Source organism: Hyperolius riggenbachi, chromosome 9 (genome assembly GCF_040937935.1).
Source record: "Hyperolius riggenbachi isolate aHypRig1 chromosome 9, aHypRig1.pri, whole genome shotgun sequence".
In the NCBI taxonomy this organism is placed as follows: Eukaryota; Metazoa; Chordata; class Amphibia; order Anura; family Hyperoliidae; genus Hyperolius; species Hyperolius riggenbachi.
Window position 1 is genome coordinate 263,118,754 of NC_090654.1, and position 19,124 is coordinate 263,137,877.

Below are 19,124 nucleotides of genomic sequence, written 5' to 3' on the forward strand. Positions count from 1 at the left end.
AACATGAAAAAAAATAAGAAATCAGGAAGGGGGCAAATAGTTTTTCACACCACTGTATATAAACACCTATATAACTGAAAATAAAGATGACACTTTTCTATGCTACAAATGTTCTATGAATTATCCATACTAGATACAGAACATTTTAGATTGCGCTCTTCTCCTGGCGGACTCAGAGCTACTACACATATAATTCATTATATCCAAACTTTTTTTTTTTTGCTTCAGTGTCACTTTAAAAGTAAAGAAATATGGCAGCCTCCATATACATCTCACTTCAGTGGTCCTTTAAGGAATTCTCAGGGGGAGGCCGGGAGATAGAGATGCTTTGGGGCAAGACTAAGATTGCACAGTCACTATTAGCAAGACCAGGAGAGAAGGTTCGATCAATCCCTAGGGATGGGTCCAGGAGATAGGATTCCTGGAGTTGGGACTAGGAGATGGGTTGTTCCCCTGGGGTGGCGCCAGGAGATAAAGCGATCCCTGGGGAGAGGATCAGGAAGTAAAGAAATCCTCATGAATCCTAGGACTAAGGCCAGGACATGGAGGGAATCCTAGGACTAAGGCCAGGAGATGGAGGGAATCCTAGGACTAAGGCCAGGAGATGGAGGGAATCCTAGGGCTAAGGCCAGGAGATGGAGGGAATCCTAGGGCTAAGGCCAGAAGATGGAGGGAATCCTAGGACTAAGGCCAGGAGATGGAGGGAATCCTAGGACTAAGGCCAGGCGATGGAGGGAATCCTAGGACTAAGGCTAGGAGATGGAGGGAATCCTAGGACTAAGGCTAGGAGATGGAGGGAATCCTAGGACTAAGGCTAGGAGATGGAGGGAATCCTAGGAATAAGGCCAGGAGATGGAGGGAATCCTAGGAATAAGGCCAGGAGATGGAGGGAATCCTAGGACTAAGGCCAGGCGATGGAGGGAATCCTAGGACTAAGGCCAGACGATGGAGGGAATCCTAGGACTAAGGCCAGACGATGGAGGGAATCCTAGGACTAAGGCCAGGCGATGGAGGGAATCCTAGGACTAAGGCCAGGCGATGGAGGGAATCCTAGGGCTAAGGCTAGGCAATGGAGGGAATCCTAGGACTAAGGCCAGGCGATGGAGGGAATCCTAGGACTAAGGCCAGGCGATGGAGGGAATCCTAGGGCTAAGGCTAGGAGATGGAGGGAATCCTAGGGCTAAGGCTAGGAGATGGAGGGAATCCTAGGGCTAAGGCTAGGAGATGGAGGGAATCCTAGGGCTAAGGCTAGGAGATGGAGGGAATCCTAGGGCTAAGGCTAGGAGATGGAGGGAATCCTAGGGCTAAGGCTAGGAGATGGAGGGAATCCTAGGGCTAAGGCCAGGAGATGGAGGGAATCCTAGGGCTAAGGCCAGGAGATGGAGAGAATCCTAGGGCTAAGGCCAGGAGATGGAGGGAATCCTAGGGCTAAGGCCAGGAGATGGAGGGAATCCTAGGGCTAAGGCCAGGAGATGGAGGGATTTTGAGTGAGGACATGATATTGAGGCATCCTATGTGTGAGGCCAGAAGATGAAGAATCCCCAGAGCAGCCTTTCTCAACCATTTTACCCCGGAGGAACCCTGCAAATAACTTTTTGATCTCAAGGAACCCCTGCAAACAATCTTTTGATCTCTAGGGACCCCTGCAGTTATTTTGCAGGAGGCATGGTCTTTACAAGTAGGTGAGGCTGTTTATTTCACTAACATCTATTACACTGCTGCTCATTATACTGTCTCCTTATCTTAGTTATTTTTATTAATATGCTCATTATTATCCTGATGCCCAATTTAGTCCTTTTTTTATACAGTTCCCTCTATTATAATGTGCCCTAATATACTCCCCCCACAATAGGGGAAAATGCCAAGGAACCCCTGCAGAGTACTCAGGGAAACCTGCCCCAGAGGATAGTTCATGAAATGGAGAGAACCCTAGTGGTGAGGCAAGGGGATTAAGGGATCCTCAAGGAGGAGGGCAGGAGATGAATTGGTCACTAGGGGTGAGACCAGAAGATGGAATGATCTCAAAGACCAGGAGAGGGAGGCCCATAGATTTAAGGAATCAAATGGGGTGAGGCTAGGAGATCTATCCCTAGGGGTGAGAGTAACAGATGGCAGGTAAGGCTAAGAGGTCAGGAGAAGGAGAGATCTCTAGAGCTATGGCCAGAGGAAGAATGGATCTCTGGGGATGAGGACCCTTCCACCGCGATGATGCTATCCTTTTGGAAGGGACCCTAGCCTCTAACTAATTAACTTTTAAAGCCTAGGGTCCCTTCCAAAAGGATGGCCTCAATCGCGGTAGAAAGGTACAGTACGTAATACTTTGCATGCAAACTGTTTTGGAAGCTAACATCCTCCATTAATGTTAATTTGGTGCATCTGTTTTGAATGCAAGATGTGTACCCTGCCTATAACTAGGCTTTGCACACCTATGCTGGTAGTCCCTTAGATGCAGCCTGCTTTGGGAAGTGCTGCCACCTCACTGCTGATCTACTAGAGAAAGCCACAACTAGTGAGTCAGGGAAGACTTGAGTCACCACTGACTGAATGGGAACCTGAAGTAAGAGGGATGTCGAGGCTGACATGTTTATTTCCTTTAAATAATGCACATTGCCTGGCTGCCCTGCTGACCCTCTGCCTCTATTACTTTAAAGAAAACCTGAACTGAAAATTAAAAGTCAAATAACCATACACAAGTCATACTTACCTTCCATGTAGTCTACTCCTCAATCTCTTTCTCCTCTCCTGCGTCCTGTTTGTTCACTGTGATCAAGGGAATTTTCCGTCCTCAATTTTGAAAATGGGCATTACCCATAACAGCTTCCTGGTCAGCACACAGTTAAACTGTAACATCGCCCACTTGAGCCATAGGGAAACATGGACATTACCTGGTACATCAGTTTTCCTCTCAGCTATAACTGACAGCAACTGATAATTTACTGACAGCAACTGATATATTTCAGATCTGACAAAATGTTGTCAGAACTGGAAAGGATCATTGTCAGAAGAAATGGTGAGCTTCTGAGAGGAACTGATGGCCAGGTAACTATGTAATGTTCATTTGAAGTTACCTCATGTGTTTATTTTAAATATTTTTTCTCAGTACAGGTTCTCTTTAAGCCATAGACCCTAAACAAGCATGCAGCAGATCAGATATCTATGACAAATCTGACAAGATTAGCTGCATGCTTGTTTCAGGTGTGTGATTTAGACCCTACTGACCAGAAATATCAGAAAGGCTGCCAGGAAACTGGTATTTTTTAAAAGGAAGTAAATATGGCAGCTTCCACGGGTCTCACACATCAGGTTCCTTTGAAGTTCTGCGCATGTGCGGATCAAAAGAGCGGATTTATGAGCATGTGTGACCATGTGACTGAAGTCATGCGCATTTACGGATCACGTGACTGAAGTTATGCACATGTTCAGATCATGTGACTGAATTTCTGTGTATGTGCAGATCATGTGTTTGAAGTCCTGGGCATGTGCAGATCCCATGACTGAATTTCTGTGTACAGTATATGTGGAGCATGTGACTGAAGTTCTGCCCATGTGCAGATCATGTGACTGAAGTTCTGCCCATGTGCAGATCATGTGACTGAAGTTCTGCCCATGTGCAGATCATGTGACTGAAGTTCTGCCCATGTGCAGATCATGTGACTGAAGTTCTGCCCATGTGCAGATCATGTGACTGAAGTTCTGCCCATGTGCAGATCATGTGACTGAAGTTCTGCCCATGTGCAGATCTTGTGACTGAAGTTCTGCCCATGTGCAGATCATGTGACTGAAGTTCTGCCCATGTGCAGATCATGTGACTGAAGTTCTGCCCATGTGCAGATCATGTGACTGAAGTTCTGCCCATGTGCAGATCATGTGACTGAAGTTCTGCCCATGTGCAGATCATGTGACTGAAGTTCTGCCCATGTGCAGATCATGTGACTGAAGTTCTGCCCATGTGCAGATCATGTGACTGAAGTTCTGCCCATGTGCAGATCATGTGACTGAAGTTCTGCCCATGTGCAGATCATGTGACTGAAGTTCTGCCCATGTGCAGATCATGTGACTGAATTTTTGTGCATGAGCGGATAATGTGACTGAATTCCTGCGCATGTGTGGTTCTTTACTTGCAAGTTGCAGCTTACACTGCTGGAACACTTTTGGTATTGCCGAAACACAACACCAACACAAAAGGCTTATACACACCATGCAATTTTCATGTCAAATCGATCATTTCCAGCGTGGCTGATCTGCTTCTGATTAAGAAAGAGATCGAATTTGAGCAGTACTAATCTCAAAATCATGTAAAACAAAGAGGAGAACCGAGAGCCCAATATAGTGTAGCAGTTTTTGATACAGATGGTTAAATTAAGCCAACAATAGATATACTCACAAGTATAAGTTACCAGCCAGGTAACCACTTCAAAGGTAGGCGGGGAGAATTATGACCTGAACCCACTCAGGTTTAAAGTGAACCCGAGGTGAGAGTGATATGGAGGCTGCCATATTTATTTCCTTTTAAACAATACTAGTTGCCTGGCAGCCCTGCTGATCTATTTGGCTGCAGTAGTGAACTGAATTACACCAGAAACAAGCATGCAGCTAATCTTGTCAGTTCTGACAATATTGTCAGAAACCCCTGACCTGCTGCATGCTTGTTCAGGGTCTATGGTTGAAAGAATTAGAGGCAGAGGACCAGCACGGCAGCAAGGCAACTGGTATTGCTTAAAAGGAAATAAATATGGCAGCCTCCATATCCCTCTCACTTCAGGTTCCCTTTAAGAAGTCGCTCTCTGTACATAGGAAAAATGGGGATGTACCTCTCCACCAGGGGTGGACTAGACTATATAAAGAGGTTTTGAACAGAGGCGCCAATGTAGAGTAAAAACGTCTAAAAACAGTTTAAAAGGGGGAAGTTGGTGGACTTGCTTCCCTCAAGAAGACGCAGACTAGGAGTCGTTATTTCAGTAATAAAAAATAACATTTAATCGCCCGGCTGTTACACAGACCTGCACTAATTCCCTTTTTTTCCATTGAATTGCCTGACAAAGCGGGATTTTTGCCCATGAAACGTGTTGCATACTGGAGCAATGATTAAATGTTATTTTTTATTACTGAAATAACGACTCCTAGTCTGTCTCTTTTCGAGGGTGGTAAGTCCACCAACTTTCCCCTTTTAAACTGTTTTTAGACGTTTTTATTCTACATTGGCGCCTCTGTTCAAAGCCTCCTTATATAATATCATAATCGACATTTCTCGATTGGAAGCAGATCCGACATGAAAATTGCATGGTGTGTAGTAGCCTTAACAATATACATGATATAGATAATTATTAGCCCTTTAATAAAAGTTTGCATATCACAGTGTTCGCTGGCCGATGCATGTCGCCATCTCACTGCAAAAAAAAACGACTTATCCCCTCGTTTGCAGCCTAACATTTTCTGCGGTAATTCGTGAGTTCAGAAACTCGCGCTCTGGTAATCTCGCAATTTTGTCGCTGATACAGATCACTACTGCATAAAATCGATCTCTTTATCGGGAGCAGATCGGACATGTCGGAAATTATCAATTCGACCCATCGATCGGACAGGAAATTGAATCATGTGTACCCAGCATAACAGATCAATACTGGATTGTGGCTGTCTGTAAACGGCAAGCCGTGCGTAAGAATCACGCAGAGCGTTTTGTGAAGTCTCCAGCTCCGTCTCTCCCAGCCTCCTGCTGAAGCTGGCGATGGCAGTGCTCTATATACAGCAGGCAGGAGGGGGAGGGGGGAGCCATGGGTGGGTGACGTCAGCGCCCCATCCTCCCTGGCCGTACAGGCTTTATATAGCAGTGGAGGGGGGGGAAGGGCAGTCACACTGTGCAGCTATTCGCTCCGCGCTGTGCTGATATGTGCAGCCCTGCAGAGACCATCCATGGCCTGCTGTGACTAGATGGTGATCGCGTTTGTCGGGCGAGGGCGTTGCCGCGCTCCATGCCAGTCTACCTCACTGATCCATTATACTTTTATGTTGTTTGTTTTTTGAGGCGAATCACTTTTTTTTTTTTTTTTTTTGCACAAAGGATGTAGAGTCTGAAGATTATTAGACCAAAAGCTTCCTCTTTGGGGAGGACTGTACTCTGCAGTCGTATGTGTTTGCGCACACCATACTAGTTCCTATATAGAAAAAACACACATTTGTTGCGACATCGCAACATAATTAATATAGAAACTTGGCAAAGGATGTATGGAATAATACAAAAGCTGAGTTTTTTTAAAATGCAAAAAAAAAAACGAATGGGTATGGCCCCGTTAAATAACCATGGCCGTTTGTGCAAATACGTTCCCGGAATGCAAACAATCTTTTACAGTTAAAGAGGAACTGTCCTTAAAATTTAAAACACATACAAATAAGTGTATTTCTCCCAGAGTAAAATGAGCCATAAATTACTTTTCTCCTATGTTGCTGTCACTTACAGTAGGTATTAGAAATCTGACAGAAGCGACAGGTTTTGGGCTAGTCCATCTCTTCATGATGGATTCTCAGCATGGCCTTTATTCTTTATAAAGACATTCCCTGAAAAAAGATTTATACAGTGATGCTGGCCAGCCTCCCTGCTCGCTACACACTTTTTTGGCAGTTGGATGGAGCAACTGCCATTCACTAAGTGCTTTTAACCCCTAAGCAACTACTCCACGCCAATTGACGTGAGCAGCGCAGCAGCTACACGACCACACCATGGCAATTGGCCTGAAGTGCTAGGGGCGGGGATTGCAGGATATCATGTGCGCGCATCTCTGCATGAATGACGGAGCTCCTCTCCACCATCAGTCTCCCAGCGCCGGTAGTAGACTGTTAGACGGCGAAACCGCTGTCTTTTTACGATCTACGGCAGCGCTGTACTGGGGACAGCCATGTCACTTGGCTAGCCCCTGGGGAGGTAATCCGCTGTCATAGGCTGAAGCCTATTGAAGCCTGATTGGCTGGCAAGGGGAGGGAGGGATATTTGAATTAAAGGGAAAAATTATTTTTAAAAAAACACATAAATATTTACAAAAAAATAAAATCAACATCCTGGGAGCGATCATTGCCCACCAATGAGAGAGCTCGGTTGGTAGGCAGAAAAGGTGGGGAATCGCTTGTGTGCTGAGTTGTGCGGCCCTGCAGCGAGGCCTAATTAGTAATTATTAGTGGCCTGGTCACTAGGGGGGTTTAAGACTGCGGTCCTCGAGGTTAAAGCGGATCCGAGATGAAAGATTAACTATAACAAGTAACTTGTCTGCATATCTTATCTAAAGTTTAGTTTACACAGCAAATCTAGCTGCAAACAGCTTTAATAGAAAATGATTATTTCTTCCTGTGATACAATAACAGCAGCCATGTTGTTTGTAAACATTACACAGAGGCAGGCTTATCTGTATCTTGAGCACTCAGCCTGTGAAAAAAACCTAATCGCCCCCCCCCCCCCCTACTCTCTGCCTCTGAAATCAATGGCTAGTAACACCTCCTCCTCCTGCCCAGACTGAGCTCCCATGAGCCCTTGCTACTGCCAAGGCTCTCTGAAAACCTGTGGGCGTGGTTTATTTAGTTTATAGGGAATTAGAGTATTAAAATAAAAACAAAAAAGTATTTGGCTTAAAGAGAATCTGTATTGTTAAAATCGCACAAAAGTAAACATACCAGTGCGTTAGGGGACATCTCCTATTACCCTCTGTCACAATTTCGCCGCTCCCCGCCGCATTAAAAGTGGTTAAAAACAGTTTCAAAAAGTTTGTTTGTAAACAAACAAAATGGCCACCAAAACAGGAAGTAGGTTGATGTACAGTATGTCCACACATAGAAAATACATCCATACACAAGCAGGCTGTATACAGCCTTCCTTTTGAATCTCAAGAGGTCATTTGTGTGTTTCTTTCCCCCTGCATCTCTCATGCACTGAAGTTTCAGGCTGCTCTTTTCTTCCTGCAAACAGCTTTGCCCTTGTCTGAATTTCCTCAGTATGTGAAAGCCCAGCCAGCTCAGAGGACGATTTATCCAGCTTGTAAAAGATAAGAGAGAAGAGAGAAGCTGCTCTAATCCTAAATAATACACAGGCAGTGTGCATAGAGGGGCCTGGAAGGGGGGTTCATAGCAGAACCACAACACTGAAGAACTTGGCAGCCTTCCAGACACAGGCTGACAAGTCTGACAGGGGAAAGATACATTGATTTATTACAGAGACTGTGATAGCAGAAAGTGCTGCAGTAAGCCAAAACACATTAGAATAGCTTTTGGAACTTGTAGGATGATAAAAAACAGGATGCAATTTTTGTTACGGAGTCTCTTTAAGGAATGCCCTATAAACAATAGGAAAGGAACACAATTATGCAATGTGTAAAAGTTCACCTCGGATCCACTTTAAAAATAAAGAAAACCCTGAGAATCCCCCATGAGAAGATGGGCTAGTCCAAAATCTGTCAGTAATGTCAGATTTCTACTACTTACTGTAAGTGACAGCAACATAGGAGAAAAGTAATTTATGGCTCATTTTACTCTGAAAGAAAAGTACTTCTTATTTGTATATGTTTACATGTATTTTAAATTTTAAGATTTTCGCGACAGAGGTCCTTTTAACGGACAACTGAAGCGAGAGGGATATGGGGGCTGACATACAGTATTTATTTCCTTTTAAGCAATACTAGTTGCCTGGCTGTCCTGCTGATCCTCTGCCTCTTACTTTTAGACATACATCCTGAACAAGCATGCAGCAGATCTGGTGTTTCTGACATTGTCAGATCTGACTAGATTGGCTGCATGCTTGTTTCTAGTGTAATTCAGATATTACTGCAGCCAAATAAGTCAGCAGTGCTGCCAGGCAACTGGTATTGTTTAAAAGGAAATAAATATGGCTACCTCCATATCTCTCTGTCCTTTAACCTTTTGGGGACCGGTGGTAGTAAATCCTACGCTGTACTTGTGGCTGTCTAACTCTGATACGTCGCAGGATTTACGCCACCTGCTGTTTCCGCTCCCGACAAGATCATGCGCACCCCGAGAGGGGAGATTAAGCTATCATATGACAGCTGACATCTGCCCTCAGGCTAGGTTTCCACTTGTGCGTTTTGTGTCAGTTTTTCTGCTCAGAAAATTTGCATAGATTTTAAAACTAATGTTAGTCAATGCAGCTGTTTCCACTCTATGCGAATTTTCGTTAGCGTTCGTACGCGTGAAAAAATCTGAGGTCCTGTATCATTCTTTCGGACATCGCGTACAATGCTTTGTATAGGCAATGCTAATTTTCGCGTTACTTGCCCGAAAATTCTCATTAGATCCATGGTTACAGGAAGTTGTCAGCAGTCATGACTAAGCTGTTACTAGGCAGATTATGCATATGTAACTAATGCGAATTTTCGCGTACGAAAATTCGCATAAAACACGTACAAATTTACATGCGAATTTTCAACAATCAGAAAAATCTTATACGATTTTTTGCAGGCGAAAACGTAACGCTACAGTGGAAACGTACCCTCAGTGATTCAGAGGCATTGCGCTTGGCTCCTGATCCTGTGATCACTACGATCATCGGAGGATCATAGTGATCACTATTAGATCAGCTGTGGTAGGAGGGGTAGAAGAGGATCCACTCACCTTCCTGACGTTCCCCCAGGCGATCGTCGCTCCCCTCCACTCTGGCCAGCATCTCTGCTCGCTCTGACATAAGTGGCGGGTCCCGGCTTGATGACGTCATCAAGCCGCGACCTGAAACTTAACGGCAGAGCGAGCGGGGATGTCAGGTAGAGCTGCTCATCGCTGGAACCTAGGAGGTGAGTAAAGGCTGCTGGCAATACAGGGGACACCGGGCTATATTGGGGACACTAATGCTTACCTAACAATACTGGGGATCTGGCTGCCCCCCCCCTCCCCCAGCAGGTAAAATGCCCTGGTCCTTATGGGGGGTTAGGCAGCCGATCTCCCAAAGGGTTAAGGTTCCTATATATTACTCGATTTTCCTGTACGATGGACCATTCGATTCAATCATTTAATTGGATCAGCAAACAATCGATTATGTTCCGTTCTGCTCAATTGATGGATACCTGCCCGGATCGACAAATTTCCTTGATCGAGCAGGAGGGAAAACAGCCAGTCCTACAGGGATCGGCCGATGTTCACATCATTTCCATCCACACAATATCGAATTCTGGTTCCAGAGCATAGAGGACAACATTGTGTAGATCGATTAGTGAAGGACAGTCGCCAAGATCTCACTTGCAGTGTGTTGGCCAGTAGTCGAATCGCTTTCGATTGACCACCCAGTTTTCGATCGCCCAATAAAGTCGATTACTTAATCTCTGGATGGTGAATTGAATAATGTATGGTCACCTTTCTCCTTCACTGATAGCAAACAGTATGCAGTGATTACAGTTAAAGGGAACCTGAAAGAGCGATATGGAGGCTGCCATATTGATTTCCTATTTAACAATACCAGTTGCCCGGCAGTCCTCCTGATCTATTTGGCTGCAGTAGTGTCTGAACCACACACCTGTAACAAGCAGCTAATCTTGTCAGAAAGTTCTGATCTGCTGCATGCTTGTTCAGGGTCTATGGCAAAAAGTATTAGGGGCAGAGGATCAACAGGACTGCCAGGCAACTGGTATTGTTTAAAAGGAAATAAATATGGCAGCCTCCATATCCCTCTCACTTCAGGTTCCCTTTAATTTGAAGACATGTATATAATCCTGCCTGCATGAGTAAAGCCAAGCATAGACTACACCAGGGGTAGGGAACCTATGGCTGGGGAGCCAGATGTGGCTCTTTTGATGGCTGCATCTGGCTCACAGAGAAATCAGTAGGGGTTGATTCACTAACCTACATTGCTCAAGCAGCGCAGCTTAGTGTGGCAGCGCAAATAAAATTTTCTACTGCTGTAGCACGCACTACTGACTTACTCTCACTACCCCAAAATGAACGGCTGCTCCAACTGTCCCACTTTGGACCCTGTCAGGTCCAGTGACTTTGTAGAACGAGATACCTGCACTTCGATTGACCCATTAGGCTGCCTTTCACTTGACAGGCAGCCTATTAGGCCAAAGTGCGGGGATCTCGTCCTACAAAGTGAATCAACCCCAAGTCAGCTAGCTAATTGTACAACCTGTTAGTCGGTATTTCTCTGGTCTGGGAAATTACTGATGTTACACATCACCATGGCAACAGGGACATGAGCTCTCTGCTGCACATGCGCACTGTCTCAGTTTGAAATGTATTGTGTGGCTCTCACAGAATTACATTTTAAAATATGTGGCGTTTATGGCTCTCAGCCAAAAAGGTTCCTGACCCCTGGACTACACAATGTGTCCGACATGTGGCAAAAAAGTCCTATTTTTCTTCCCTAATATCCGCCCATTTACACAATCCAAAACGCTTGTTCAGCACCTTCAACTCCGTCCTCCATCCCCCCTCCTCCTTCTTCATCTTGCTTATAAGCTGAAGAATTTGCAACATACTTCACTGAGAAAATTGACAAAATCAGAAGTGAATTCTCCTTGCCCTCAAATCCCACTTCCACACCTCTCATTGACTGCTCTCTAACTGCCTTCTCTCCACTCTCTGAACACTCTCTCTCCTCTGTAATTGCCAAAGCTAATCTAACCACCTGTTCTTTGGATCCTATTCCCTCCCATTTCATTCCGCAGCTATCCTCCTCTCTCTTGCCTGCCCTAACAACGCTATTTAACCTGTCCCTCTCCACTGGCATCTTTCCGTCCCCACTCAAAAAAGCTGTTGTGACACCACTACTTAAAAAAACCTTCTCTAGATCCTACCACACTTGCCAACTACCGCCCAGTGTCACTTCTCCCATTTGCATCCAAACTACTTGAATGCCATATACATGCAGAATTAAGCCATTATTTATCTGCTAACTCCCTACTTGATCAGTTCCAGTTTGGCTTTCGCTCCAACCACTCCACGGAAACGGCCCTTACCAAAGTGGCCAATGACCTTCTTACAGCCAAATCCAAAGGTCAATTTTCCATACTCATCCTTCTTGACCTGTCATCAGCATTTGATACTGTCGACCACACCTTACTCCTACAAATCCTTTCAAATGTAGGAATAAAGGGCCTTGCTCTCACATGGTTATCTTCCTACCTCTCTGGAAGGTCCTTCACAGTCTCCTACTCAGATCAAATCTCTTCTCCTCATGCTTTGTCTGTCGGGGTTCCCCAAGGCTCTGTCCTTGGTCCTCTCCACTTTTCCATCTACATGCACGGTCTTGGTGATTTAATCAACTCATTCGGGTTTCAATACCACCTCTATGCAGACGATACACAACTGTACCTCTCTGCCCCAGACCTTAAAGGGACACTTAAGTAAAAAAAAAAAGAGTTTTACTCACCTGGGGCTTCCAATAGCCCCCTGCAGCTGTCCGGTGCCCTCGCCGTCTCCCTCCGATGCTCCTGGCCCCGCCGGCAGCCACTTCCTGTTTCGGTGACAGGAGCTGACAGGCTGGGGACACGAGTGATTCTTCGTGTTCCTGGCCACAATAGCGCCATCTATGCTGCTATAGCATATATCATATACCATATAGCAGCATAGAGGGTGCTAATGTGTCTGGGAACGCGAAGAATCACTCGCTTCCCCAGCCTGTCAGCTCCTGTCACCGAAACAGGAAGTGGCTGCCGGCGGGGCCAGGAGAATCGGAGGGAGACGGCAAGGGCACCGGACAGCTGCAGGGGGCTACTGGAAGCCCTAGGTGAGTAAAACTCATTATTTATTTATTTATTTTTACTTAAGTGTCCCTTTAACTCCCTCCTTAAACGTGTTCCTGACTGACTGCTTGTCTGCTATATCCTCCTTCATGTCCTCTCGCTTCCTAAAACTTAATATGAGTAAAACTGAACTAATAATTTTTCCACCGTCTCTGTCCACCTCCCTGCCTGAAGTAACAATAAATGTTAATAACACTCCCATAACTTCAGTTCCCAAATCTCGGTGCTTGGGGGTGATATTCGACTCATCTCTCTCTTTTATTCCTCATGTTCACTTCATAACCAGCTCCTGCCATCTCCAACTCAAAAACATATCTCGCATCCGTCCTTTTCTCACTCAAGACACAACTAAAATGTTAATACATGCTCTTATAATTTCTCGTCTGGACTACTGCAACATACTACTCTGTGGACTACCTTCTAACAGACTGGCCCCGCTCCAGTCAGTACTGAACTCAGCTGCTCATCTCATTCATCTTTCTTCTCGATCTTCCTCTGCCGACCCTCTTTATCAAGCTCTTCACTGGCTGCAAATTAACCAGAGAATTCAGTTCAAACTCCTAACCCTAACCTACAAAGCTCTTCACAATCTCTCTCCCCGGTACATATCCTCACTAATTTCCAGATACAAACCCAATCGCAATCTCAGATCGGCACACGATCTTCTGTTGTCCTCTAGAATCAAATCCTCACATTCACGTTTACAAGACTTCGCACGCACTTCACCCCTCCTCTGGAATGCCCTCCCTCAACACATCCGTCACTCGCCAACCTCTGTTGCCTTTAAACGCTCTCTAAAAACACACTTGTTCCGACAAGCATATGCGCTACCTTAGGCCACTTCCCTTTGTCCTAAGACCAAATTGCACTCCTACTAGGTATCCTAAAACACACAGCCTCTATATATTTGCTGCATACTACCCCTCCTCCTGTTTCCACTGCCCCAACCACCCCCCACCCCCACCCCCATTCCTTTTAGATTGTAAGCTCGTAAGGGCAGGGTTCTCTCCCCCTTTTGTGTCTTGGTAACCATTATACATTTTATTCATCATGTTAATTTTATCACTGTTATTACCAATTCTATAATTTGTTTTTGTATCATTGTTTGTATTTTGTCACTAATTATGTATCTTGTATTTTGGTGTACACCATTGTCTGTATTATAATGTACACCATGTTTGTTTCTTACTTTGTACAGCGCCACGGAATATGTTGGCGCTTTATAAATCAATAATATTAATAATAATATGTCCCTGATGTAAAATCAATGGGGAAATATCGATCACTATACCACCTGCAGCAGATATCTGACGGAACGCTGATTGCGCCAATCTGTCTTGAGATCTTCAGTTCAGTATCAGTAGCACACCGCTTCCCTTTATTGCAACCCAAAGTCGCCGGGATATAAAGTATGGGCATTCGAGATTGAGAAAATAACCTTATTTCTGGACCTGAACTCACAACTTCCTCTCTGCTCTAAAAGATATGTAATAGAATAGCGTAACGAGGTTAAAAAAAAAACGTTTTTGTTACAGCTGATACAAATCCTGCAATAATTCTGCAGTGTGTCTTCTTCCTGCTTTCATGGAAGCAGACATGGGGTTAACATCCTGTGTTTACAAATTAGCTCCTTTGCTGAGGCAGCCAGCTAACACAGCAGAGAGATCAAATTACAGTTATTAGACGGGCTAAACTCTGTATTGTGTTTTGGCTGCTGTTCTGTGCACAGTGCGTCTCTGGCAGAGTGTGTAAAGATGTCAGCGGAAAGTAAGATTAATCGCTGTTTGCCTTCTTGCAGCCTAAATTGTACAAGACGGTGATTGAGGATGTGATTAATGACGTGCGTGAGCTGTTCCTGGACGAGGGAGTGGATGAACAGGTTCTCATGGAGCTGAAGACGGTGAGTAGACAAACAGGTTGGGATTTGTGGTGGAGACCTGTATAGAGACACAGACAGGCTGCTGCTGCTGGCTTCCTATTGGTCAATGTGGTTTCCTGGCAGGCTCTGGCTCTGGCACTGTGTGTTACTGATCTTGAAATAATTCTGGTGCACCTATCCATACAGAGCTCTGCTTGCCTGCAGCTGTGCACCTGTCCATACAGAGCTCTGCTTGCCTGCAGCTGTGCACCTATCCATACAGAGCCCTGCTTGCCTGCAGCTGTGCACCTATCCATACAGAGCTCTGCTTGCCTGCAGCTGTGCACCTATCCATACAGAGCTCTGCTTGCCTGCAGCTGTGCACCTATCCATACAGAGCCCTGCTTGCCTGCAGCTGTGCACCTATCCATACAGAGCCCTGCTTGCCTGCAGCTGTGCACCTATCCATACAGAGCTCTGCTTGCCTGCAGCTGTGCACCTATACGTACAGAGCTCTGCTTGCCTGCAGCTGTGCACCTATACGTACAGAGCTCTGCTTGCCTGCAGCTGTGCACCTATCCGTACAGAGCTCTGCTTGCCTGCAGCTGTGCACCTGTCCATACAGAGCTCTGCTTGCCTGCAGCTGTGCACCTATCCATACAGAGCCCTGCTTGCCTGCAGCTGTGCACCTATCCATACAGAGCTCTGCTTGCCTGCAGCTGTGCACCTATCCATACAGAGCTCTGCTTGCCTGCAGCTGTGCACCTATCCATACAGAGCCCTGCTTGCCTGCAGCTGTGCACCTATCCATACAGAGCTCTGCTTGCCTGCAGCTGTGCACCTATCCATACAGAGCTCTGCTTGCCTGCAGCTGTGCACCTATACGTACAGAGCTCTGCTTGCCTGCAGCTGTGCACCTATACGTACAGAGCTCTGCTTGCCTGCAGCTGTGCACCTATCCGTACAGAGCTCTGCTTGCCTGCAGCTGTGCGCCTGTCAATACAAAGCTCTTCTTGCCTGCAGCTGTGCACCTGTCAATACATGCTTTAAACAGATATTCTCCTGGGAGTGGGTCATGGTCTTAGTTACTTTCCATGAACTACTAGTCTGCATCTACTTATGGTGAACAATGTTTATGCTGTAATGCAGGGATGCTGGAAAGTGTAAACTTGAGTGCTGCAGCAGTGACTTAGAGTGGGCAACCTATCTAAATAAGCCAGGGCAGTGCGCCCAGTTGAATGAGGCTGGGGAGGTCACTGGACCAGCTTTTCGCAGGTGGAGTAAGGAGAGAACAGAAAAGATCTTTTTGCATTTTATTGGAGCAGTGGTACACACGCTAGGTTATTGGTAGAGATGCTCCTGACCAACCACCACTGCCAAATGTAAAGTAGCTTTTAACCCACATTTATTATTGTAATAGATTTTCCAGTCACAACTGTTTTAGCATGTTATCTTCCCAGCTTACAATAAGGTAGCAGTGGTTGCTCACAAATCTCACTGTTTGTTTATCTTTCTCATGTTGGGTCTTTACCCGCTTCCGGACGGCGCTGATTGAAATCTACACCCTGTTTTGATCCTGTTATTCCTGTCAGGGCGTAGATTTCACCTCAACGTCGCCTTGCGTTCTTGTTGCTCTCTCCCCACCGCAGCTCACTTGACTTGCTGTCTGTATGAAGGCAGAGCTCCGTGAGACGGTCAGGAGACTATTTCGTTGGCTCCTGACCCTGTCATCAATGTGATCAACTCTCGTAGGCTTATGATGATCACATGGTCAGGAGCCAATGAAAGCAGCTCCTGACCGGGCCACAGAGCTCTGCCGTCATAGAGATGGCAGAGTGGGTGGCCTGAGGAGACGGGTGGACGGCGGTTACAGCCATTCAGTGCAGCAATTGGTCGGATGGAGCCGCTTTCTGGTACCAGCAGTATCTGGTCCTTAAAGGGACACTGTAGGGGGGTCGGGTGAAAATGAGTTGAAGTTACTCGGGGCTTCTAATGGTCCCCCGCAGGCATCCTGTGCCCGTGCAGCCGCTCACCGATGCTCCGGCCCCGCCTCCGGTTCACTTCTGGAATTTCAGACTTTAAAGTCTGAAAACCACTGCGCCTGCGTTGCCGTGTCCTCGCTCCCACTGATGTCACCAGGAGCCTACTGGGCAGCCCCAGTATGGTCAGTGTCTGCGCAGTACGCTCCTGGTGACATCAGTGGGAGCGAGGACTCGGCAATGCAGGCGCAGTGGTTTTCAGACTTTAAAGTCTGAAATTCCAGAAGTGAACCGGAGGCGGGGCCGGAGCATCAGTGAGTAGTGGGGCGGGCACAGGATGTCTGTGGGGGACCGTTAGAAGCCCTGGGTAAGTTCAATTCATTCCCCCCCCCCCCCCCCCCTACAGTGTCCCTTTAAGGGGCCAGAGACCGCTGGTACTGATGGGGTAAAACTGATGTAAATACTATATTCGGTCCCGAGCAATAAATGGGGAGGTGCCACAGCTGTAAATTGGATTTAAAGGTAAAAATATATATTTACATGTAAACCATTCTGTTTTCTGTGCCAGTCTGTAGCTGTACTCCATAGAAATCTCCCTCAGCCTCACCACATACAGTATCATATAATTGCATATACTTTCTTTTTTGGCACTACTGTACTTTATACAATAAAGATTCCAAGGGTGGGGTACACAGAGGCCCTAATAATGTATAAGACATACATGCAGAGCTGGGAACTGAGGAGTGCAGAGAACCCCTGAGAGACGCAGTAAAATAGGTAGTTTAGCCCTCCCACGTCGGCCAAACACTGGCGTATTGACTTTGGGAGCAATAACTTTGTAATGAGATGATTTCTAGTGTTTGTACTGATAGTGAAGTGAGTGTGTCAGGTGAGTGTTTCTGCAGGGCATGCTGGTACTTGTAGTTATGCTGACAAATTTTGTGTATTTATTTGCAGCTCTGGGAGAATAAGCTGATGCAGTCCAAGGCGGTAGATGGATTCCATTCAGAAGAGCAACAACTCCTTCTACAGAGTCAGCAGCAGCAGCAGCAGCAGCAGCATCATGCTCCGCCCCACCATGTCCAGCAGCACCACCACCACCAACAGCACCACCAACAAACCACCGCCCACCCAACCACCACACAGCAAGTCCTCATCCCCGCCACGCACCAAGGTATGCCCCGCCCACTCCTACAGACTGACTGTATATACACACACACACACACAACACACATAACACACACACACACACATAACACACATAACACACATAACACACACATACATAACACACACACACATAACACACACACACACATAACACACACATAACACACACACACATAACACACACACACACATAACACACACACACACATAACACACACACACACATAACACTAACACACACATAACACTAACACACACATAACACTAACACACACATAACACTAACACACACATAACACTAACACACACATAACACACACACACACATAACACACACACACATAACACACACACACATAACACACACACACACATAACACACACACACACATAACACACACACACACATAACACACACACACACATAACACACACACACACACACACATAACACACATAACACACACACACATAACACACATAACACACACACACATAACACACACATAACACACACATAACACACACATAACACACACATAACACACACATAACACACACATAACACACACATAACACACACATAACACACACATAACACACACATAACACACACACCACACACATAACACACATAACACACACACACATAACACACATAACTAACACACACACACACACATAACTAACACACACACACACACACACATAACACACACACACACACATAACACACACACACACACACACATAACACACACACACACACACATAACACATAACACACACACACACACATAACACACACACACACATAACACACACACATAACACACACACACACATAACACACACACACACATAACACACACACATAACACACACACACATAACACACACACACATAACACACACATAACACACACATAACACACACACATAACACACACATAACACACACACATAACACACACATAACACACACATAACACACACACACATAACACACACATAACTAACACACATAACACACACATAACTAACACACACACACACACACACACACACACACACACACACACACACACACACACATAACTAACACACACATAACACACACATACACACACACATATAACACACACATATAACACACACACATATAACACACACACATATAACACACACACACATAACACACACACATAACACACACATAACACACACATAACACACACACACACATAACTAACACACACATACACACACACATATAACACACACATATAACACACACACAACACACACATATAACACACACACACATAACACACATATAACACACACACACATAACACACATATAACACACACACACATAACACACATATAACAC

General features: G+C 45.6%; 1 protein-coding gene across 1 annotated transcript in view; it reads left to right on the top strand.

The window, feature by feature from the left end:
- GTF2A1 (general transcription factor IIA subunit 1) overlaps positions 1-19,124 on the top strand; it is a 58,704-nt gene that overhangs the window by 14,286 nt on the left and 25,294 nt on the right. The window contains exons 2-3 of the mRNA XM_068254440.1: positions 14,521-14,622; positions 17,517-17,733. Coding sequence (XP_068110541.1) covers positions 14,521-14,622; positions 17,517-17,733 — 319 coding nt within the window. The remainder of the gene's footprint in view (positions 1-14,520; positions 14,623-17,516; positions 17,734-19,124) is intronic.